General features: G+C 39.2%; 1 protein-coding gene and 1 long non-coding RNA gene across 2 annotated transcripts; one reads left to right on the forward strand and one right to left on the reverse strand.

The window, feature by feature from the left end:
* Positions 1–184: 184 nt before the first annotated feature.
* cers6 (ceramide synthase 6) lies at positions 185–22,968 on the reverse strand. The gene is made up of 11 exons (XM_085383472.1): positions 22,616–22,968; positions 21,532–21,637; positions 21,305–21,435; positions 14,631–14,688; positions 13,293–13,343; positions 13,086–13,178; positions 8,405–8,533; positions 6,113–6,219; positions 4,479–4,635; positions 4,303–4,326; positions 185–1,125 (listed from the first exon to the last, which is right to left on the reverse strand). The coding sequence occupies exons 1-11, from the start codon at positions 22,783–22,785 to the stop codon at positions 967–969; spliced, it is 1,185 nt and encodes a 394-aa protein (XP_085239598.1). The 5' UTR covers positions 22,786–22,968; the 3' UTR covers positions 185–966.
* On the forward strand, positions 9,951–20,066 carry LOC146651176 (uncharacterized). The gene is made up of 4 exons (XR_014907828.1): positions 9,951–10,088; positions 10,172–10,348; positions 19,228–19,402; positions 19,531–20,066. It is a non-coding gene; the product is annotated as an uncharacterized LOC146651176 (long non-coding RNA).
* Positions 22,969–23,727: the final 759 nt, after the last annotated feature.

Genomic DNA, 23,727 nt, shown 5'->3' on the forward strand with positions numbered 1-23,727 from the left:
GTTACTGAGGCTAATGTGTCTCACAGTAGCCTCTTTTCACAGCAGGCATTTTGAATTGTCACAGTCAAACTGTGTACACTGCAGTTATGAGCCATGCTACCTCCACGATTAAGCTTATTCAACACACTCGCACATATTTGCAATCTTCATGTTTTTTTGGGTTTTTTTTATTGAACTATTCAAACAATTCTTGTCTGCCTCAAAAGAGGACAAATGGCCTTTAATGTAACGCTTACCAGAAATGTACCAGAATAATTAACAAAATGCTTCAACAGGGAATACAGCATCTAGCCATGTCTGATGCACACACATAATACTGTTATTGACATCTCATATACAGTTTGAGTGGAGAATGAATTTTAAAGTGTAAGTGAATGTCACATAACTATCCATTTGTGAGTTGTGGCATATCTTTGGAGGTGTAGCATTAAAAGTAAACCCAGGTCTTTAGCATTTTGCTAATACTCGTTACTGTTACTCGTTCAGGAGTATGTCATCTTTAACACTGACATCAAAGAATGTCGTAGATGTAGAATAAATGTCCAACTACAGTCTGCAAACTTATTTATAAAAAAATTATAAATAAATAACATAGAATGACACAAACATAGGAGAAAACACACCCCCAGTATGCCAGACCACTGTATGTTAGAGTAGCATGCTTACACCATAGAGTGAAAGGCTTTCATTCACTGGTTAAACAGAGAGTGGGTTGTATCAATAGGAGTGCTTTGATATTTCACTGAGTGCAGTTTGATGTAAATATATAGATGAGGAGAGTAAACTGTCGAAGGAAATTAGTGAAGAATCAATAACAAAACTGCATTTAGCTAAATCTATCCAGAACTTCCAGACAGGCGATGTTGTTCATGTACCCACCACACACACTCTCTCTCACACCCTCTCGTACGCTCTCACACACAGAAGAATTGATGGTGTCTGTAGCGTGGCTCCACTCTTGTGATATCAGTGCTCGTCGGGATACGGGGCTCCTATCAGGTAGCCGTTGGTGCCATGACTTTTGTTTGTCCCATTGGTGGCGCTGGTGTGGTGCTTCTGATTTGGCGGTGGGCTGTCATCCTCATCGGAGCTGGACTCTATGTCGCTGCGGTCGTCTTTAGACACCTGCGGAAAAGAAAGGGGCGGCTGGAGATTACCTTTTTTTCCTCATTAAAGTTCTTATCTGTTTCATTATCTGAGGCAGCCAAGCATAACGGTGTTATAAATGGCTTTTGCATGTGAAACGGGAGCTGCCAATCAATATCAGGCAAAAAATAGAAAAAGAAGAAGAAGCTATAACATCTATTCGCAAACATGAAATACGGAGACCTCTGGTTTGATTGCTTCTACCAGTTCAAAACACACATTTACCATGCTTATTACCGTATTAATATGATTATCATATCATTTCTGAGATAATCTGCCACACTGATTTAGAGAAAATACACGGACAATACTGATTTTTTGTTTTTTAAAACAACCTACTTTAATGTTTTGCAAGCTTTTATTCAAAATACACATTATTATTCATAGATTCAAATTTAGTCAAGTGCACTGTCATATGAGTTAAACCATTTTCTCTTCTGTTTTTTCCTTTGTAGCAACCCGGAATTTTAAACTCCTGCAGCGCACACCTGCATCACAAAATTTACAGGGATTAAAAAACTGATTCACAGCGTATTACAATTCATGATTACTGTTTATGAACCAACTGTGATGCTGTGTGTCAGGAAATCTTTTAGCCTCATCCTTTAGATAGTTACCTCGGTGCCTGAATATCAACTCTTTGCATGTGGTAGGAAAAGCTGCTGTGCTGGAGTTTAATGGCAGTATATACTTATTACAGTTCTTTTCCTCAAGAGTCAATAAAATAATTGTGCCTTTTTAAAATGTTTAGAGCGCTGTTTAATTTTCTCAGGATGTCAAAGGATGAAATAAGATGGTCTGCTGGCTGATCACATTTTTTTAAATAACAACATTTTTGATTTTCATTTTTAAAGATGAAACAATCTATTAATTATCATGAGACATGGTTGTGGACATGAGGAGGATGAGAATACCAGCGAGGTTTACCTTGGTGCTCACACTGACAGTAAACTGGATTTTATTAAAAACACAGAAGCCCTCTACAAGAAAGGTCAAAACCATCTCCTTGAACATCTGCTAGATGGTGCTCAGGATGTTTTATAAGTCTGATAAGTCTGTAGTGGCTGGTGCCATCCTGGGTTTCAGAGAGGAGGATGCTTGTCCAAGTTACCAGCAATATTGGACAATCCTTCACACCCCTCTCCATCTCAGGCTGGCCAGCCCACTTTATAACTCCTCCTTATGACACCCAGACTATTTGCATATACATAGTATTGTTTTAATAAACTTAATTTATCATTGCACTTTGAGTACCCTATTTTGTCCTCATTATTTTATATTTTACATATTTTTAATAAAGTATTCAGATTTTACAGAGTTTCAATTTTCTGTCTTTTATATGTATATTTTAAGCGAACATCTGTAAAAAACTAATTCCTTCTGGCTTTAATAAAGTTTTCTGATGACATCCACAGACTAGCAGCACAACTGCTTAAAAGTAATTCTGAACTTTGACTTTAGAACAGCATGTAGCAGTGGCAAAGTTAAGAGCTTCTACCAGAGGAGATCTATTGGATAGATTTGATTGACTAAAGCTGTTCAGATGTATTCAAATATGAGTATTATATTTTAGTAAAGGGAAAAAAATTATTACTGTATTACATTTTAAATCCAAAAACTGTAACAGACCTTAATTTGCCACGTTAAAGCTGAGGCTAACAGGAACGTCATCAGTTTTGTCACTGGTGATAAAGGAAAGCCTTGGACATTTTAACATTTTGATGGGAGAATCAAGGTGAGCAGCAAATAAAGTAACACAAACGCCAAATCTTTAAAGGATGGGATTCAAACTGCCGACCTTACGTTATGTAAAGTGAGAGCTCAACAGCTAAACTGCCAGCACCAATGTGTCTGTGAAGGTTCTCAGTCATCCAGGTCATCGTAGTCTAAGGAGCTTGGAAAGAAAAGCGTCTGGACTTATTTGAGTTGCTTGAAGACGCTTCACCCAGACCTCTACATCGGAGAGACCAAACAGCCACTTCACAAGCGAATGGCACAACAGAAGAGCCACCTCCACGGGACAAGACTCAGCTGTCCATCTGCATCTAAAGGTCAAAGGTCACTCTTTCGAGGATGCCAATGTTCACATTTTGGACAGAGAGGACAGATGGTTTGAAAAGGAGTGAAAGAAGCCATCTATGTCCACTGTGAGCGACCATCTTTGAACAGAGGCGGGGGTTTACGACACCAACGTTCTGCCATCTATAATCCAGTTTTGAGATCCCTTCCCAGACACCTTAACGCCCACTCACATCCTGGGCCATCTGACCTCAGGAAATCACGTGATAGGGTGGGGCCAGGTTTCACAATGAGCTCACCTGAAACCCTGGTTGATTGTGACCCACACCCACTTTCACACCTTGGCTCATGTGATTAGGTAGAGGATCATCAGGGAGTCCTTTGTCCTTTGGGGGGAAACTCCCACTGGGTTTAAATCTGGGACTCCCCACCATTTGACCTTAGAACTGAAGAAGCTTCTTGGATGAGAGGTGAAACGTCTTCAAGAAACTTAAAGAAGTCCAGACGCTTTTCTTTCCAAGCTCCTTAGACTGCCAGCACCAATTTATCTGTTGTCGGTCTCAGTGATCTTGACACAATAGGGACCATGTGCTGTGAGATTTACTGAAAAAGCTTAAAAACCTGTTGACATGATGGACTTAATGTTCTTAAAAAGTGATTCAACAGAGGCCTTTCATGCTTCTTAACAATAGAAACACTCGCCAATCTGACATGGCAAGGTTTTCGAATCCACTAGAAGATAGTGAACACAGAAAGAGATTCATGTTAAAGTTTAGCTAATTTATTCGAGTGGACGGGAATCGCTAAAACAACACAATTTACTAAGCTCTTCCTACTTTTGGTGCTTTGATGACAACGGCACCAGTTAAAAAGTTAAATGACTTAAATGACCACCAAACCTAATTGGATCGATTGTCTAGGGAACCCAAATGTCTGTCCACAATTATGAGTGAATCCATCCTCTAGAGGTTCAGATATTTCTTAGGAAGTTGCAAAAGGGTGGTACAGGAAAAGCTAGGGAGTTTTCCACCTCAGGGACCATGAATAGCATGAATAAGAAGCTTTCAGCCAGTAACCACATTAGCTGCAAGAAATATGAGGAAAAACTAAAAGTTGTACAAAATGTCATGTACTTACATGTAACGGATTCCACTTTCCCACCTTGAATGTTGCAGGTTAGCATAGAAAACAGAAAGAGAAAGTCAAAAAATGGCCCATCAGAACACCATACACTATTTATAGATGCACTAGCAGCACAGCAACCTAGATACAAAGGTAAGGATTTTGCAAAAGAACTGGGTTTAGTGACTCACCTTTCCTTTGGAGATGGCTCTGCATGCTGTCTTCACTATGAGGTAGGACCAGAAGGAGTGGAGCAGCTGCAGCATGATCAGAAGCAGGTTGAAGACCCACCAGGATGGGTAGGGCCCTATAATCTCCCAACTCTCAAACAAGGTGGTGTTTAAAATCCTTCCATAGCAACAGAGGGAGACAGAGAAAATTAACTTGACATAAAGAACTAAAGCACACCCCCTCATTTGGTGAATTAGGGCGTGTCCTGGGGGCGAGTACACAAAGCCAAAGGAAGAAAGCTCTGCTCCAAACATATTGTTAAAATCCAGGTGTTTCATGAAAAGGGAGACAGAAATGTGAGTGTTTTATTTATAGTTCAATATGAGTAGAGCAATAATTTACAATTTAATTGAAGTTGGCACTGTAAGAAAAATCAGTGTGTTGCCTAACTTCACATGACACACGATTGAAATTTTAAGGGTCTAAATTTAACCCTGGAACAATTCTTCCAATTCGTTCTGTGAATCATCCTCCAGATACTGAAGCCATGGCAACAGCTTTACAGTAATGACAACTTTACTACGGGTGTGGTGGGGGCTGACTAAAATGTAGCATATGGGAGCATTATATTACAGTATGAACAGAGGGCAGAGGATGTGGGGGTGCCGGCTAAAAGCTTCTTTCTGGAAAAAAAAAAGACTTTACTGACAAATATTTCTCAAAGCACTTCTCCAGAAAGCCCCTAATTATCGAAGACAATCTTGATTCTATAAACTCAAAACAGCATTTTTGTGCTGAACAAGAATCGATGGCATCTCAAAGAAAAGCAGACGGCTGCAGCTGCCTGACTGGAAAACGAAATTACGTCTCTCTTCACTTGTGAAAGGTGTGATAACGCTGTGGCTACAGATGACTGTGGAATGACTTCCGTGCGCACGACTAAAATAAACGTATTTATTTTATTTTAGTTTTTATTTTGAATTTATTTATTTATGACTGCAAATATCAGTCAAAAAAGGCAAATAATAACTGCCATTCACAAAGTTATTGAAGAAATTAATTCAAGCTTTTAGAGAGTAATTAAATCTTTTAAACATTTAATTAATCTTCTCTTCTCTCTGTTAGAGAAATTTGGATGGATTAACTCCGCTTTATAATGACGAATAAATTAAAGGTAAAACACCTAAAAAGCAGCGCCACAAAACGATGAAAGCTCTTTTTGAGTGGAAATCACTTTGATGTTTTTAACAATCCCATCAAACTCTAGACACAGTTTTCAAAGATAAACCAATAACCATAATGATCTGCTTTTCATTTACTGATAGGTTTGGCTTTCTTTGAGAGTTTAAAGCTGTGGTATCCATAGTAACTATCACTTAGCAACACAAATTCAAAGAGATTCTGTCTGAACTGCAAACTGTTGTGCAGAAAAAGAAGAAAAAAAAAAGCCAATGAGATCTTGATGGCTAAATTTTCAGAGATGAATTGCCAAAATAAGCAGAGCAACTCAGGCATCTGCTTAAAAAAAAAAAAACGTTCCGCAAGTCATGTGAGCACATGCATGCAAACGCAAAAGGCTAACACACCTGCCCTGAAGCCTGGCTTTAGAAGGATGCTAACTATGGTACACAACAAAGAAGCAAATAACACTCACCAGATGGGGTAAACTCCCAGCCTGGAGCTTATGAAGAGAATAGCAAACATTGCAAATAGCAAGTTGCACAGTATCTGACATTTGGCATAGTTGGCCATCTTGGCAGCCTGGGGTTAAAAAAGAAACAGAAATTAATGTAAATAACATAAAAAAAATGGAAAAAACTCATGTTTCCAGTTTGAATTAAAAAAACACTACATTAAAGTGTGTTAAATGTGTGTAGGTTACATCAATGCTGAAAGAGCTGTGTGGGAGGTGAAGCCTGTTTTGCACATAGTGTAGTTAGATTAGGGTACTAATGTGCAGATAAACATGAAGCCAAACAAAATCCTCATGTTCAACATTTGTGGAAATTAAAAAATAAAAAAAATGAAAAAAATCAGCCATTAGCCCATACATATATACAGCCACGTCCCCGGTGACGCTCTCCCATCCCTTCAGCTCTTGCTTGTTGTGGGGTCTACTAAAGGTAGAGATCAGGTGACTGATCACAAGATCAGGTGAGATGAGATGACTGGCAAGGCTATTCTTTACTCTGAAAAGCTCTTTCAGGTTGTTTTCACTGGATGCGTGGGGTTGTTGTCTTGCAGAAGAAAGAAATCCCTTCAAACGTGTTTGGATGCATGCACATTGCTCCTGTGTGCCCCTACATTCACCCTTTTAGTTCGGTCAGCAGTAAAAGTATTGATTAATGCTGGCATGCCAGTTCTGCTGACAAATGTAAGGGAGCCATAGCTGAAGCACTAAAGTGTTTTCTCTGTGCTTGCTCTAGACTTACCTCTTTGAGTGCTTTTGACCTGGTGTGCAGGACTTTTTCTTTAAATTAATAAACTTGTTATCAATAGGTCATACCAGGTCATTGCTTCACTCAGGTTTTGGTGTGTCAGGCATTTTTTCTTCTTGTGTTTTACCATTTAAACCAGGTGTTGATTTTGGCAAACCACATATGTTCATTTCTCTTAAAAAACAATGTGGTCCTCTAAACCTAATCCTGCTCTTCATTTAATACTGATGGACACTGGTCAAAATGGGAATTGTTACCAAACTCAGTGAATTTGTACATAAACCATGAAATGAACCACAGTGGTCATGTAATATCCAAGACCTTTATATTTGGGATCTCTGTGGCTACATCTTAACCATATTCTTTGAACTGTTCTTATTCCAGGGTGGAATGATGGGTGGATCTGGCTTTCAATAGCTTTCCTAAAGCCCCGACCTCAACCCTATTGAAAATGAGTGGACTACACTTAAAAGAAACCCGACCAATTGAAAAGAACTCCAGATATTGGCCAGAATTATGCCTGAAGTTTGTTGCTGGCTACCAAAAGTGTTTAGCTGAGATGCATCTTGCTATGGGGACATTTACCCAAATATCAGTGAATAATATATGAATAAGTTTGACCCTGTGTGGATGAGAGAAGATCCAAAATAAATGAAAACTTGTGCACCCAGTTATTGGTTCTTTAACGTCATTAAATATGTATGCTTTACAATCATTCCACCCCAGAAAGAAAAGAGATCAAAGAAATCATTAAAAGCCCAAAATTACTACAACATTCATGCCAATGATGAGTCTATGTAAACTCCAAACAACAACTGTAGTTTTTTCATTCATTCTTTTGACTTTTTAGTTTAGTAGCCAGCTTTGTATTTCAAGTTGAATGTGCTAAAGAACAAAAACGACCACAATACCTTCAATGCAATGCAATTTAGATCTAATCTACACTGTATGGACAAAAGTATTGGACCACACCTCTTCATCTTTGAATTCAGACATTTTCAGTTTCATTGCCACAGGTGTATAAAATCAAGTACCTAGACATGCAGTCTGCCTTTACAAATATTGGTGAAAGAGTGGATCGTTATAAAGACCTCACTGATTGTGGCACGGTGAAATTTCTTTGCTCTCAGAAGAAATTTCACAAGCAAACTCTCAACAATCAACTGTAAATGGCATACTTGCAAAGTGGAAGTGTTCAGGAACAAAGCCACAAAGTGGCTAATGACATAAAGTTACAGAGTGGGACTGCTGAGATGCACAATGCATAAACTTTGCCACTGTTTCACACAAAAACTATGTACCGTTTGTGGCATAGGTTTCTATGGCTGAGCAGCTCCTGTAGGTGTAATGTGTAGGCAACCCAGTACTTTTGTTCATATAGTATATGCATAGAGTTGTTGTTACATGGTATGGTGTGTTGTTCATACTGTGTAGACTGTGTTTAAATCACTCTACCCACACACCCATCTATCCATCCACAGTGTTTAAGTCTCTCCCCGGATCCTCACCTCTATCAACACGTCAGCTGCATCGTGCAGACACATGACCAGAGTTCCCACTCGCGCCATGTTGTTCACATAGGAGAATACAATCAGAGAGATTGTTGCCACATGGTGCAGGAACATGATCAGGAAATCCTGGGGAAACAGCATCCAGCAAAATGTCACATAACTATAGAAAGAAGTTTTAAAATGTTACTGCATGCTGCACATATTACAATTTATGCAAACAAAAATAGCAAATACACCCCCAGCGCCCAAGCATTTATCAACAGTTTCTGCAGTAGTGTGTTTAAAAAAAACCAAACTAGATATTCACACATCCTACTATCTCAGGCACAGCTGTGTCTCAAAAAGGGAAGATCCCACTGAGAAAACAGTTTGCAAGATCTTTCTTTTTACAGTGTGGTGTAGTGTTGGAGGAACTGGGCCCTGTGTGCTTCTTTATCTTCCTTAAACATATCAGGGCTGCAGTTTTAAAACATTTAAGTGTTGAATGAGGTTTTAGAGTTGAAAGTGAGCTAAAAGCTATGTTTCTTCAATACAATCCCTGCTGTAACTACACAACTAACGATATTGGTATGAGCCGTTAGGTTTTCTAGCTTTGAATAGAGCTCCAGATGACTAAGCGGCAGGACCGGGGACAAGGGGGGCATTCCTCTAACAAATCTTTAGCTACTGAATCATCTGAGGATGGCAGCTTAAAGCACCCAGAACCAGTCCAAAGTGGCAAGTGAATGAGGAGAGAAGATGAGCAGGAAGAGTAATGATGCAAGAGTGAAAGCAAGGCAAGAGTGTGCAGGGGGAACATACTGAAATTGGCAGGGGATGCAGAGGACCTCCTCAGCGTAGTGCTGTGCATGAAAAAAACTGAAAGGAGAAACAAAAACAGACAACATGCCAACAGTCAACAAAGAGATGACAGAGTGAAGGCATACACAGCATGGCATCGTGAGGGCTGCTGCTTGCTGCTGTGAGTGCAGTGAGCGGAGTGTGTTTGAATAGAGGGCAGAGCTGGGATGGAGTGGAGACAGGAGTACGATCATGGCTGGAAGGCATGCAAATTGATGCTTAATGAGCCAAAAGTGTGGCCATTTTCATAAAAAAAAAAGATGAAGTGGGATGAAGATGACTGAATGCTTCCATGGACTGACTTTCAGCTTAGACACAGACCAAGTTGGTTCTTTAAAAGAATGCACAGCAGAGAATAAAGGGATTTTTTTTTTTTACTATTATCTTTTTCTTTGTTATCTGTCGTACAAATAAAGCTACAGTGACTAGGGATGGGTATCGAAAACCGGTTCTTGTTGAGAACCGGTTCCCACTGTTTCAATTCCTTGGAATCGTTTGCCACTTTTAAAAACGATTCCCTTATCGATTCCAGTCGCCCCGAATGACGTCATCACGTTGAGTAGCGTCTTTTACCCAGTAGGAAACACGGCGCCTGAGCGGCACAAACGCTCAAAAGTTTGGTTACACTTTATGATAAAGGATGACAACAGGGCAACGTGCAATACTTGCAAAGTAGAGATTTCATCAGAGGGAGGAAACACTACGAACATGCAAAAGCATTTGCTCAAAAAACACGCGATTGCTTTCAACGAATGTCGTGTTTTTGATCCGCTCCGGACTAGCGACGCTCAACCCAGCAGCAGCGGTAGCGTTTCCACGTCCTCTCCCGTTAATACTGCAGGTAACTAATCAATTAGCATTGCATATTATGTTAGCGCGATTTACCTTATTACAAAACCTGCTATTACTGTGCGTTGCATTTAGATAACCATGATGAGAGAGACAGAGTCTGGCTGGCTCAGATGCTGGCAGTTCTCGCTGCAGTCTACCGTTAGCGTCTCCTTTCAGGCCAGGATAGACGAATGTCACCGAGCAGTGACTAAGTTTGTGGTCAAAGGTTTGCACCCATTTGCCACAGCAGATGCCCCCGATTTCACTTTGGTAAGTGAATGTGTTTAATTGTAGGCAGGACATTACTGGATATTCTTGTGTAATTGCTACAGAATAATTTATGTTAAACTTTGTTATTGCTACAGAAGAATATTTATTTTATTATTTTACATATACATTTTTTTTCCTGGGGACCCTGTGACACCCCATTGAAGAGCCGTAGGCTGGATCTCTTAAGATCTCACTGTTGGGTTTGTAAGGCCATGTTACTCCTAAATTTCTATCTTGTTCAAAGAGAAGATATAAAACACAGTTCTAAGCTAATCGACTTTAGTGTTCTCCTTTTTAAAAAAAAAAGAATCGATAAGAGAATCGATAAGGAATCGAATCGTTAAACAGAATCGAAAATGGAATCGGAATCGTTAAAATCTTATCAATACCCATCCCTAACAGTGACTGATATATACAAGTTTTAAATCACTCAGCGTACATGCATTCACACCCTATAAGCCTAAACCAATTTCTGATCGCTTTAAACGCTCTGTTTCAGACAGTTTTTTCTACTGATGAATCTGTATGATATCAAAGCGAGGTGCTATACACCCCTCCTGTTTATGAGAGCTAGCCAATCAGAACAAAGGAAAAAAGTTGGCTTAAATGTAGCTCCACAGACATATCAGCTAAAATGGCTCGTTTCAGACAATGGGTGAACTGAGGGGTTGCGCTATAATCCAGGAGAAGGATTATTTTGAAGAGCAAAGATTGCTATCAGCTTTAGTAGAGTTAAGTCTAGAAAAGTGGAGCTGGAAATGAGCATAGGTACACTTTAATAGACCTGATTATTTGTGAAAGCAGATTTTACATTAGGTGAGCTGCCTCCAGAGTCCTGGTGCTGTGCATGCAGTTTCACTGTTGTAGCTGCGCGATCTGTGCCAGAAACCTGATTTGTTCTATGTACGTGCAAAAACCTTTCACAATAAAACCACAAGACATATGCTCTGTGTGACTGCAGTAATCTCAGAGTAGTATACAGAAGTGTATTGAAGCTGGCTCTAGGGTTTAACCAAAAACTTGGTCCTAATAGTTAAACAGAAAATTTAATTTCATCCTTTTTGTGTTTTTGTGAACAATGCTAAAATATAAGACGCTAATAAAATAAAGGATTATATATTTACCTATTAAGTACACACACTTGATAAACAAAAAAGCAGGTAAAAAAAACTGCTTTAGCTGAGTAAAATAGCAGTTTGAACCTAAATTAGCTTAAGCATTTATTTTACATATTAACTATAAGACATATTTGTTATGATTTTATATAAATCATAACAAATATACATTTATTAATTTGTGTACAAGAAAGTCCACTGCATTAGAAAAAAGTCAACCTCGAAAATATGAGAAAAAAAGACTTATTTACCTGCTTGCAGATAAGCAAAATATGTAGCCTATAACAGTGTTTTTAATAATATACGGATCTTCGGTTATAGTGATTTATTGCAACACTGGGAAGAAAAAGATTTTTTCCTTTTCCTTTTTAACTACTGTCTTGACTGCCAGTAGGTGCATATATCTCAGCACACACATCAACACAAATCATTTTGTCAAATGTGACACATTATACCCTCAGTGGTTACTTTATTAGGTACATCTGTTCAACTACTCGTTAATGTAACTATCTAATTAGCCAATCACATGGCAGCAACTCAATGCATTTAAGCGTGACTTTGAACAATGGTTGTGGTTCCAGACATAGTTGTAGGTGCCAGACACGCTGGACAAAAAAAAAAGAAAAAAAAAAAAAGATATCCAGTGCTTTGTTGATGCCAGGGGTCAGAGGAAAATGACCAGACAGCTTCAAGCTGATAGGAAGGCAAAAGAAACTCAAATAATCACTGGCTACAACCAAGGTATACAGAAGGCCATGTCTGAACATGTAAGACGTTGAACCTTGAGTCAGATGGGCTACAGCAGCAGAAGACCACACTGGGTGCCTCTTCTGTCAGCTAAGAACAGGAGACAACTCACACGGCCTCACCAAAATTACTTCCTGCTACAACATTTGGACCATAGGGTCAAGATTTGGCATAATCAACATGAAAGCATGGATCAGTCCTGCATTTTATTTATGATTCAGACTGCTTCTGGTGGAGGTGTAATGGTGTGGAGGAGTTCAATATACTTAAATGGCCTCCACAGTGACTGGATCCCAATCCAATAGAGCATCTTTGGAATGTTGTGGAATGGGATATTCACATGAATGAATGTGCAGCTGACAAACCTGCGGCAACTGTGCGATGCTGTCATGTCACTATCGACCAGACTCTCTGAGGAACGTTTCCAGCATGTTGCTGAATCTTTGCCAAGAAGACTTAAGGCAGCACTGAAAGCAAAAGGAGGTCCAACCTGGTACTAGGAATGTGTACCTAATAAAGTCACCTTTAAGTTCAGTCATTGGCTGAAGGGATTATTTAAATGTAGTTAATCAAAGTTTTTGTAAACTAGTCAGAATAAAGTGTTTCGGCTTCGTGTTAAAGTTTAGTTAATTTATACAGTGATGATACAATCAAACTGATTAAAACAGACTAAACATTAATCACAAAAGGATCGGGATGTCTTTTCTGTGATAGTGCTACTTACACTTGCATAAGAACAACACGTTTTTCTAGATTCAAAACAAATAAGTAAGTAAATAACCTTGTTCTCTTTTGCCTTCTAACAAACAAATGATGATTTGTGCCACTGGACATGCATGATGTGTGTTTTTTTTATGACATGTGCTCATAATTACCTTCCTCCTGATGTCTGTGAATTGGGAAAACAGCAACGACAGATAGAAAGACAGCTCCAGTATATAGTAATAATGGATGTCCACAGTCAGTGGCTGCATAAACACACAAAGCAGCAGAGTTAAACTAAATATTTGATAGGTAGTAAATCCAGGAATGCTGTAACATGATCACAAAGGATGGGTAAACATTGCAGAGTAAATGTTTACCTGGTAAGGGTAGTTGTACCAGCACTCTTTAGTGTTCCATAGCCATGGAGTCTACAAGAGATGAGAACAGTATGTTTATACCTTAGACAAAGAAAATCAAACAATATAATAAAAAATATTATTAAACTTTGACTGACTTGTTGAGGGGCAATGATAGCAGTAATTCTTTGGCTTATATAAAACTGAATAAATGCTAAATTGCTATGTTCTGCTCACACCACCATAAGACAAAAATCTCGAGTAGTGACGTAAAGATGAGAAGAGTGACGGCAACTGAGATGCTAAAAAAATGTGTTATAAGCAAACAGTGACCCATCACTGGGGCTGAGTTTACGTCTCCTGCACTCCTCTCCAGACCCGCTCTATTAATAAATCCCGCAGAGGCTGGAGCCTGCAGCAGCGGCTGCCAGGGACTTAACTATTTTCACAAAGTGCTTCGTCATGCAACTTGTGTCTGTGAGAGATTTATCCTGCTCTGTCTCAGCCACTGCTGTGATTGTGTTAATATACGGATTTTCATGAATTTATGCATGAACTCTATTAAACCTATCTCGGTCACATATTTCAGTCAAATTTGCTTAACTGGCTTGTTACCATAAATGTATGAACTCTACAAAGTGTGGCTTATTGATGTGTCTGCTGGAATTTCAGGCTTTTTAAAGAGGAAACACCATTTCAACCCCTAAACTACACATAGTAGGCTTAAGGCGCTGCATACATGCATACATATTCATGAAGGTAAAAATATCTTTTAACAGGACATGAAAAATGGTCAATATGAATATTATCATTACACGGGTATAGTTTTAGGTGTGGTAACCCTAAAAGTTAAGCTAAACATCTGGTTAAATGGTATATGTCATAAAAGGGGCATTTAAAAAAAAAAAAGCCATGCTTTATTGATAACACACTTACACTACTCACCGTAGGAAAGCCACAATTTCCAACAATGACAAAGTCACTTAATTAATTAAATAGCAGTGATGACCACTATAAATGTCATCATCTCAGTTATTTCAAGTCCTTGTTTTTGTATAAGTAGGTGGCTCTTCTTACACGGGATAACACGACACACAACAGAAGCTCCTTTGAACATTGGCTTCCAGCTGTTAAAAACTACATGTCACTATAGTAACACAGAAAACCCCCTGACTGATTAGAGGTCATTTTTATTCCTCTACTGCCTTCCCTTTTCCTTTTGTCTTTATAAAATTTGTCACTTTAATTCAATTTTATCATGTACCGCTATACTTTAAGTGGTTTAGAAAATAGCTTCACATCTCACAGATCCATATTAAATCCAGCTCCTGTTACAGAAACTCTTTAAGTAAAACTTACCTTTTTAAGGAATCGTACTCCGTAGGTAAATATGTATAAGTAGAATGTAAATCTCCACCTGAAACAAATAAAAAGATCATGACTATAGACTCATCTGATCACAAAAATCTTTAGTTTTTCTTTTGGGGGTGTAACCTTAAAAAAATGTGTTTAACAGCAGTGGATTTCAGTTTTGGTCTAGTCTGGAGCAACACTAGTATTAAAGACAGCCTCCTCTAGCTCTGCAGTGCACACATATTTGCAGCTGTTTATATTTATCTTTTTTTTGCACATTGATTTCTGTTTTCTACAGAATCCAAACAAAACACATTCTGAGACCATTTTGAGGAGAATAATGACCTGCATCCCAAAATGTTTTCCAGAATCTGATGTAATACCACTTGTGCTGTATGCTATTTATTTTGTTTAATCCCTTGGTGCAACACGCTGTGGCTCACATTGTGGCTGTTATGCCTGTAATTAGGAACTGGAAGTGGCGTAAGGTCTTCTTATTCAACTCTGCAGTCTAGGGCAAATCAATGAAAATAAGACGTCACTGACTTCCCTTGTGAGGTCTGGAGGGGGGAAAAAAACACTCACTCTGTCCATTCCCAACCCTTCTCTGCTTTATGTAACCCTGCACATAAATTACAGTAACCACAGCTACACAATGATCGGGAAAGTCATCACGAGGTCTGACTTCAAGCTTACAAGAAGGAAACTGCTTCAGCTGACACATCAGTGATCAAAGATGTGCTTATAAAATACCTCCTACTTATCCCAGTCATCAATTGGGAGGAATGATTCAAGATTGGCCCCTTAGCAAGCCCCCTATCCAATGCAGCTTCCATAGTTGTGCAAGCTGCATTACGCCAATTATTTCATTCGTGTCTCTAAATGGAGACAAATTAGCCCACAAGGAGAAACTGTGATGACTTCATTAAATATTTCATTCCTCTGAGATGTCACTGTTATCTTATAGTATCCTTTTTAATGCATCTCCGCACACCAAACGGGTGACAGCTGGACAGCGATTTCCACAGTTTTTTTTTTTAGAACAGCAGTAATATTTGGTTAACTTAAATAAATAAAAAAGTAAGGCAAAAGCTGGCAAATGGATTGAGATTGATGCAGGGGATTTCTAGTATTTCTTGACTTTTTACACCACAATTTACATTCACAAAGTGCTTTATTCTAGATATACAGATCTTTTATCTGTTACACACACATGCGCACAACTGTGGATGAACTTTCACCCTCATATGAACTAGACTGACTCACTCATCTCGTGAGCCCAATAGACAGTCAGTCTAATAACACAAACACTAGTTATTGTGTTCAGCTGATTACTATAAGTTACTATAGATGCCTGAGTGTAAAGGTATGTCTCTGCATTTTTATATTGCATAAACTCTTTTGAATACAGTTGTATAACTCCACAAATCAAACCAGAGGAACAAAGCAGAGCTTGACTTCTATGACACGGAAGAAAACATTAACTGACAGACGATGTGGATCCTGTCATGTGAAACAAGCATTTGCATACTTTAAAGCTTGCGTGGTGTGGTTGTTTGACCTCAAATCAAACACCTTTGGACAGCTGCAGGCCCTGAAACTCCACGATTCATAAACGCTCAAAAAAAGAGAACAAGGTAAATCCACATCGGCTCCTTTGTGCAGGAACGAGCTGTTACTCGCGATGAATACTAGAGGAATTATTACCACATTGATGTGCTGCTTGTGGAAGCCATCATTAACTGCTTTTTGTGTCTGATCAACAGTATTGTAAGAGCAAATCAGCTGGACGAGTCTACCTGAAACACAGTAAAGACTGTTGCATGGCAACTGGTTGATGAAGCCTGCAAGAGTCTTTTACAAGTGCTACTGAATCACTGCTATATATGTGCAATCACAATGACTCACAAATGCTTCCTTTGAATAGTTTTTTTTTTCCTGTCGTCAGGCACCGATTGAGTTTTGTCATTATGAGTTACACTTTTTCAAATTGATGATGACAGTTGAGCAAACTGTCACCTTTTAAAATTTAATTATCTAAGAGCTGCTGTGTATTTGGTGCACTCGATGGAAAAGCTATTAGCCAATTATACTTTTAACTAAACAATACTGTGTATCAGCTGTGGTTAATAGGATTATTCTTATGCAAATTTAGGCATAAAAACTATAGTTCATACAGCACATATGCTTAAGGTAATGCTCGGATACAAACACCGTCTTTTTATAAGTGCTTAATCACGCTTTAATAAATTGTTTTTTTACGTATGATGAAAGGCTGGATTTCAAATTTAGACAGCTCAACTAATCACGGAGAGCTCAAATGCACCTGTTTAGACAGGACATTGCTTGAGGGAGGAAATAATTGCAGGGGTGACTTTGATTTGATTAAAAACTCAGTAATGAGGCTGCTTTTATTCTGAAGGTAGCGCCTAGTGTTGGAATAAAATCATAAAAAGCAGATCGTACTGGCTCATTTAATTTACCTTTGTCACTTCTCCAGGTGGGAAGCCTGAGCACCAGCTCGCTGCAATTGTCGGCATTCATACTGTTCAACATAACAATTAGGCATGAGTCTCCAGCTTTATCAAAACTCACCAGTCAGGAAGCTTTGTCCCCTCATTGCAGTTAGATCAGCAGTAACAGCTCTGATATTATTCAGGTAGTAATAGGTGCACCGCCTACCTATGTATATTTGTCTACTTTGGTTTAATTACATAGACACGATTTTAAAAATTACTGAAATGAAAAAGCTTGTTAAGTGCCAGTTTGTTTTAACGTGGTGCCGGAACATGGCGAGCAGGCTGAGGGATAACGTGTGTAGCTGTCTTCTTTGATATGCACATGTAAATGACCCATCTCTCAGCTGCCCTAAAAGCATCTGCTGAGCACAATCATAGTTATTACTTGTCAGCTTGGAGTCTGGCAAACTGCTTCTGAAGTGTATGAGACTCCCACACCTACGTGTTGTTAGAGGGAAAGCAGTAATGAGGATGCTAGTAGTCTCAGCTGCTGATAATGATATATTTCTGGAGAGTTTAAATGCATCAATTCATTTTCGATAATCTACTTTTAATCCAGTTAAAAGTTAGGAAACATTTTGAAATGTTATTGACATTTTTAGATGTAAATTGGACAGTCTTGCGATTGCTTCTTTTCTTATTACTTTGATTTATTTGGTTTTAATCTTGCTTTAATGTGCTTTACCTTTGATTCATTTATTTGCAATTATATTGGTGCGGTCATTATGTTTTGCATCTCTCTCTCTCTGACTCCTGGTTTCAACATGCACTCAGTGCATGCATTCTTGCACGTTTGTATTGTTTATCCATCTGAAAATGATTTTGGTTAATTCCTCATCTAACAGTTTTTAAACTGTTAGATGAGGAATATGTAGTAGTTTACACATTCTCCTAACAATCAAAAAAAGCCCCGGTTTGCTTCCAGGAACTGTCAGGAAGGGCATCTGGTGTAAAAACTCAGCCAAATCGAACCCCTTGTGAAAGTAGCTTTAGATGAGGCATCGTCACCAATAATACCCACGTGAAAATTAACTGAAAACTAAACTATGTAGAAAAGATGGATGTCCTTTGCTGAAACTGCATTTTCAGTTAAAGACAGAGCTATTTGCAACCCCTGAAAGCAGAGTTGGATTTTAAAACTTTCTCTACAATAGTCAGTGCTGGTCAAAAACTAGACAGAACTGCAATAACCACCTCAGCTTGCCATTTCTGCACATGAAATCAGGATACAGATGCTCATGTGATTTGCTTTCTTTTGTAGTTTGCTTTAGGGAATTGCTTTTTTGTAGTATTTGAAACAATAGCATGCAATCTTAGGGGATGCTTGAACCATTAGGGTATCAATCAAGGGACTGCTGTTGAAAATTCGGTTTGGGTGATATCCAGATTCTGCCTTTGGAACATGGTTTGAAATGCTGACTTTAGGTAGTCTGACTACATTTCTATGTAATTTTGTTGCATAAGCACAATGTAAAAAGTTGAATTTAATGGGATGTGTTCAAAAGAAACTTGGCTGATATACATTCAGTTTAAACCAAGCATATTTTCCTCAGTGATTAATTATTTGAATAAGTAAACCTTTGAGTTTATATATTTCAGATGTATTTTAATCAAAAATAATGCTTCATGTTTACAAGGGCAAACAATCCTTTATTGAGTGTACTTGTCCTTTAGTAAAATAAGAAAAGATGAGATTTAAATTCAAATATTTGAATTTAATTTGGAAGAACGTGTTTGCCCTTTTCTTCTGTTTTTAGTTTCTGTGCTGAGATGAAAAAACTGCACTCCTATGTACCACGTGGTAGGAGGAATTTGTGCATTTCCAAAGAATACTCCGTGAATAATCCACTTCAATTGGTTGTAATATGGAAAGCAAAAAAAAAAAAATAATTACTTGGATTTAGTAGCAGTCCATTTAATTATGCATCTAATATTAAGGGACACCTGACATAGATAATATAAGGTTAAAAATCATCATTATTTAATAGTATTAACTCTAGTAACAGACATTCTTTGTCACTGTCTTTAAAACAAAGGAAAAAAGTGGGTAATTTTATCCTTTATGATAATTTCTTTATTCTCAGTGAACGCAACGATGAAGAAGAATGGAGCAAGATGAGATCAGACAACTGGAGCTGTTGAGCACATCAAAGCGAGCTCCTGCCTCAGCCTGTAACGACCAAGAACTGAAAAGAGGAAGGGCTCTACTCCCCAAGTACACTGCAAAATCTTAATTTACTGTGAAGCCTCTTAGTCTGAGTGAGTTTTCATTTCTTTATGGATTTTCTTCCTTTCTATATAAACAAAGTTATTGCAGGTTTGTTGCTAAGAAAAAAAACAGTACACTTGCACTTGACTGGATGACTTTTTCTCTCTTTTTTTTGCAGTCTGTCTGGGTAACAAAAGCTGGGAGACAAAGTCCATGCAGAGCCTTCATTATTTTCAGACCAAATGTGTCTACTACATGCTCCCAGTCTGCATAATGAAAAGAACAGACACAAATTCGGCCATCATGACAACTGCGAGACAAAGAATCCTATCAGTCTGTAACAGCTGTGCATGAGGGCCTAATTAGAGCACAATCACTGCTAGAAGCACTGAAGCCAGCCTGTTTGGAGGACTGCACTGTGGGCAACTGAGACTCACAACCTGGACAAACTATTGCAAAGCCCCGTGTTGTCTGCTATCAATTATGCCGAGTGCAGATAACAGTTTCGGCACGGGTGTTGCTTTGAACGAACGAATGCCAGCAAAGCATGTACAAAAAGCCCTTACATATTTCATACAGACACAAATCGAATCTCTCTTTTCATTTTATTTTTTTTTTTGTGTTCAGATTCTTCTTTGAGCTTGTAACAGGAGTCCAGTAGTCTAATCAGCCGACAGTGGTCTCCTGAGTGAACAGCAGCCTCAGGCAGATCAGAAGATGTGAGGCTCCCCGTGTCTCAAACTGCCAGATTTGCTCTACCGGTGTCAGACATGACCCTGCTCTGACAGCGACACTCGCTCGTTGGCCTTTAACATCACACGCCAAGTAACTACCATTTCCCTGATGGCAAATGCTTTACTGCAGATTAGCCAGTTCTCTATTACAGACTGAGTGGGTTTGCTGGTTCGCACTGGGACTATTATCCAACAGCAGCACCAGCATTTATGTTGCAATCTTCATAAGCCGTGTAAGACACAGCACTGACTAACCAAAACTGAAGCAGCCCTCTTATAAGCTTTCAAAGGACCACACCAGCATTTCTGCTTGAATTTGACCACAAAGCTGAAATAAATGATCGCTGACTGATTATCAGTTGAAGACTCAACATAACACTAACTGGAAGAGGGGGAAATTTAACATAATATATCGCCTGTGTCCAGTGTGTTTCTCCTGTGCATACCTCAGCTCAGCTCTTGAGAAAGAGCCTCCCTCTCATCTTAGCAGGATCCCAATTTAAGATTTTAAAATGCTCTTTTTCTTCCCTTGCTGTTCTAGTCTTGATTTATTTGAAATAATTACTCCATGAGATGACAGTGAGATCCAAAAGAAAGGTTGATTGGCTTACAACTTGAACAGTATCAGGAGTTTATCTTAAATTCAATTAAATTCAAATCTCTTCTCCTATCTTGTTCTATGCTTGTCCGATTAATTCTCAAGTTGGACAGGACAATTTTGTTTCAGATCGAGTTATTATTTTGGTTCTCTGCTGTCCTCTGTGTCATTTCTCAAATCTCATATCTTTAAATTTGACATTGATTGTCAAAGAAAAAAAAAAAAACTCCAACAAGGTGAAGATTTTAATGAGCATCTGTCACTACAGCCCTCAAATTTCCCCTTTACATTCCTGCCTCCATTTCCCTAATTTGTTTTTTATGAGTATGTGCACCCACACAATTTACCTTCAGTTCCATACCGTATGAAAATGAACTTGCAGAGACATGAAACAAGCTCGATTTTTAAAATCATTAACCGTGCCTGCTTTTACTGCTGTCACAGATGTGTTGTTGATAAGTGGTAAAACAGCGCAGCCCATTCAAATGACTACACTCACAACTGTGACCAAAAGTTAAGCACCAGTGCACAAACTCTGATGTTTACAGAGAAAAAGAAACGTGCAGAGGAAACATGGCGTGCAGCTAAGTGAGGAATGTCTTGATTATAGTTTGTCTTACATGCTCTCACAGAATCTGGCGAGAGTGCTGGGCTTCTCTTGGTTGCGTCGTTGTCTGAACCAGCGCTGGATGGTCCGCACATCCCAGTCGAGCTGCTTGGAGAGACCCTCCAGCCTCTTCTCATCTGGGTGCTGTCAAGAAAATATAAACACTCCATAGGTTAGATGTAGTTCAGTTATTAAGCTATAACTGAATGATAATTAGAAAAAAATGAAAACGTGGACAACCTTGGTTATAGCAGTGAAGACCTTTTCCAGGATGGCATTGGGTTGTGCTTTTTGCGGCCCGTTAGTCTGGATCTTCAGGCCCATGGCACATGGTCTGGCAATAAACCTGCAAAAAACAGATCATGACACCAGTTACATATTAAAGGGCTCAGTCTCTTTTCTTTTATTCTTTAAATTAAGGACACTGGAGCAGTCAGTAATGCATACTCTTTCTCTGCAGGTGCTGAATAACAGTGTACTGTAAAGATCTTTTGACCACAAACGGTTTAACACAGAGGGGAAAAACACCTATGTGTTGAACTGCTGAAGTGTAGTATCCACGTAGTATTGATGAAGAAACAGTAAATGACGCCACAGTGTGACTTGTTTGTCAAGATGTGGTGAGAAAGTACACAAGAGTTGACAGTCAGCTGCTAAAGTTAACACGTGGCTGTCTACATGAACAAAAATAATAATACTGATATTAAAAACTCCCCTTACACAGACATATATTTCATGAACGAAAAACCAGCAAGTCAAACATCATCGGATCATTTTAACTTTGTTACTGAGCGTAAATGAGGGCTTAGTGTGGAAATGTAAGGCCTCACTCACTACTTTGTAAAGAAACTCTCATGACAAGCATTGCTGTGATGACACCATCGTGGCTTAACGGTCAGACACATGATCATGCAACATGCAAAACATCACAAATAGAGCAGTGAAAAAAACCCCAAAACACAACCCCCCACCGATAAGATAGGTTAAAGGAAACGGTTTTTAGAACGATGGTTTGCAGAAATTATGGTTTGGGCTAAGAGGACGGTGAGTGGATTGGCCAGGTATGGTAACTTGGCCGCACAGCGTGTGCATGTGTGTGCCTCGACAGATGCATCAAATGCAGACAGCGCGTAACGCTGCGGCCCTGCAGAAAGAAAGATGATCACCCTAGTGATTTGTGGGCTAACCAGACAAGATGCCATTGTTTAGGTACCAGACTGACACACATGGACAGCGGGGTGTGCTGCATCGTTCGCCGGAATATTTCGACAATAGAAGACCGTATCACAGCCACCTGGATTAACGCATGTGCGCGTCGACCCACCTTTCGAAAACCAGTCGTATCATAAAGATGCAGAATGCTAAAGGACAAGCCAGATAGAGATCCTCGGCTTGCGGAAACGTTGCCTCATCTGTGTTTTTTAAGTCAGCCCAGGTTACATTGTGAGGGAGCCAGAATCTCTCATTCCAAAACCACGCCAGAATACCGGCCATCTCCCTGCAGCAGACACTGTGACCGGGTCGAAAGAGAAATGATGGCCCGCTGTATCTAGGAGGTCTCTCAGATGCGATCTGACGGCACAGGCTCTGCTGATGATGAGATATCCGTGTGCGATCGCCGTCCGTCCGTTTCCCCTCAGCTATTCCAGTGTAGGGAAGTAGACTCAATCAGCTCCTCTGCAACTGATTGGTGCGCTGACATGTCATGCAAAACAGTCAGCGCACATGCCGGGGCTATACCACGGCGTCATCAAGGTAAAGCACTGGGGTAACACTCAGCCTAACACAGTATAACTGATTCCCCTTTCATAAAATACAGAATGGCGTTTGCTTTATTTATACTCCTGTTTTATAGGTGTGATGCTTTTATTGTTGGAGAATCCTGTAGTAACCTGCCGACCTGGTGATGACTCACCTTCAGATACTGAAGATACAGATTTTTACTGTCAAACTCAAACTGATCTTTAATGACTTTTAGAAAGAAAAAAAAAGACAATAAACATTGACACAGTGGAGCATGCTCCACCGTTTACCGCTGTGCTTGGTAAACTCTGCCACCTACTGACAGATTTCGTGTAGTAACCCTGATTCCAATAACAAAAAAGAAAAAAAAGGTAAGGCCAAAAAGACAAAGACATACTTAAAGCAAATTCATTTTGGTGGTCAATCAGCCAAGGAAAAGATAGTGGACAGAAGTAAAGAAGAGAGTGCAAGCAAGGTGGAGTGGTTGGAAATGAGCATCACAATGAGAGCAGCAAAAGTGAAATGGGAGATTTACAGGATGGTAGTGAGACTTTCTTTGATGTATGGTTTGGAAATGGAGACCAACAGGAGCTGGAGATTTTGAAGATGCTAAGATTTTTTGTTGGGGGTGACCAACAAAAATTATCTATGAGTTAGAGACAAAGACAAAGAAGGAGGGATAGTGGGTAAAAA

Source organism: Rhamphochromis longiceps, linkage group LG16, assembly GCF_057381845.1.
Source record: "Rhamphochromis longiceps isolate RC_006_pf linkage group LG16, R_longiceps_female_GT1.1, whole genome shotgun sequence".
Lineage (NCBI taxonomy): Eukaryota > Metazoa > Chordata > Actinopteri > Cichliformes > Cichlidae > Rhamphochromis > Rhamphochromis longiceps.

Coding starts and splice junctions, on each gene's coding strand:
- cers6 (XM_085383472.1), bottom strand. CDS start 22,785: ATGGCCGGTATTCTGGCGTGGTTTTGGAATGAGAGATTCTGGCTCCCT. Junction 21,638..22,615: donor ATACGACTGGTTTTCGAAAG/GTGGGTCGACGC, acceptor TGTTTTTTGCAG/GTTTATTGCCAGACCATGTG. Junction 21,436..21,531: donor TCTTCACTGCTATAACCAAG/GTTGTCCACGTT, acceptor TTTTCTTGACAG/CACCCAGATGAGAAGAGGCT.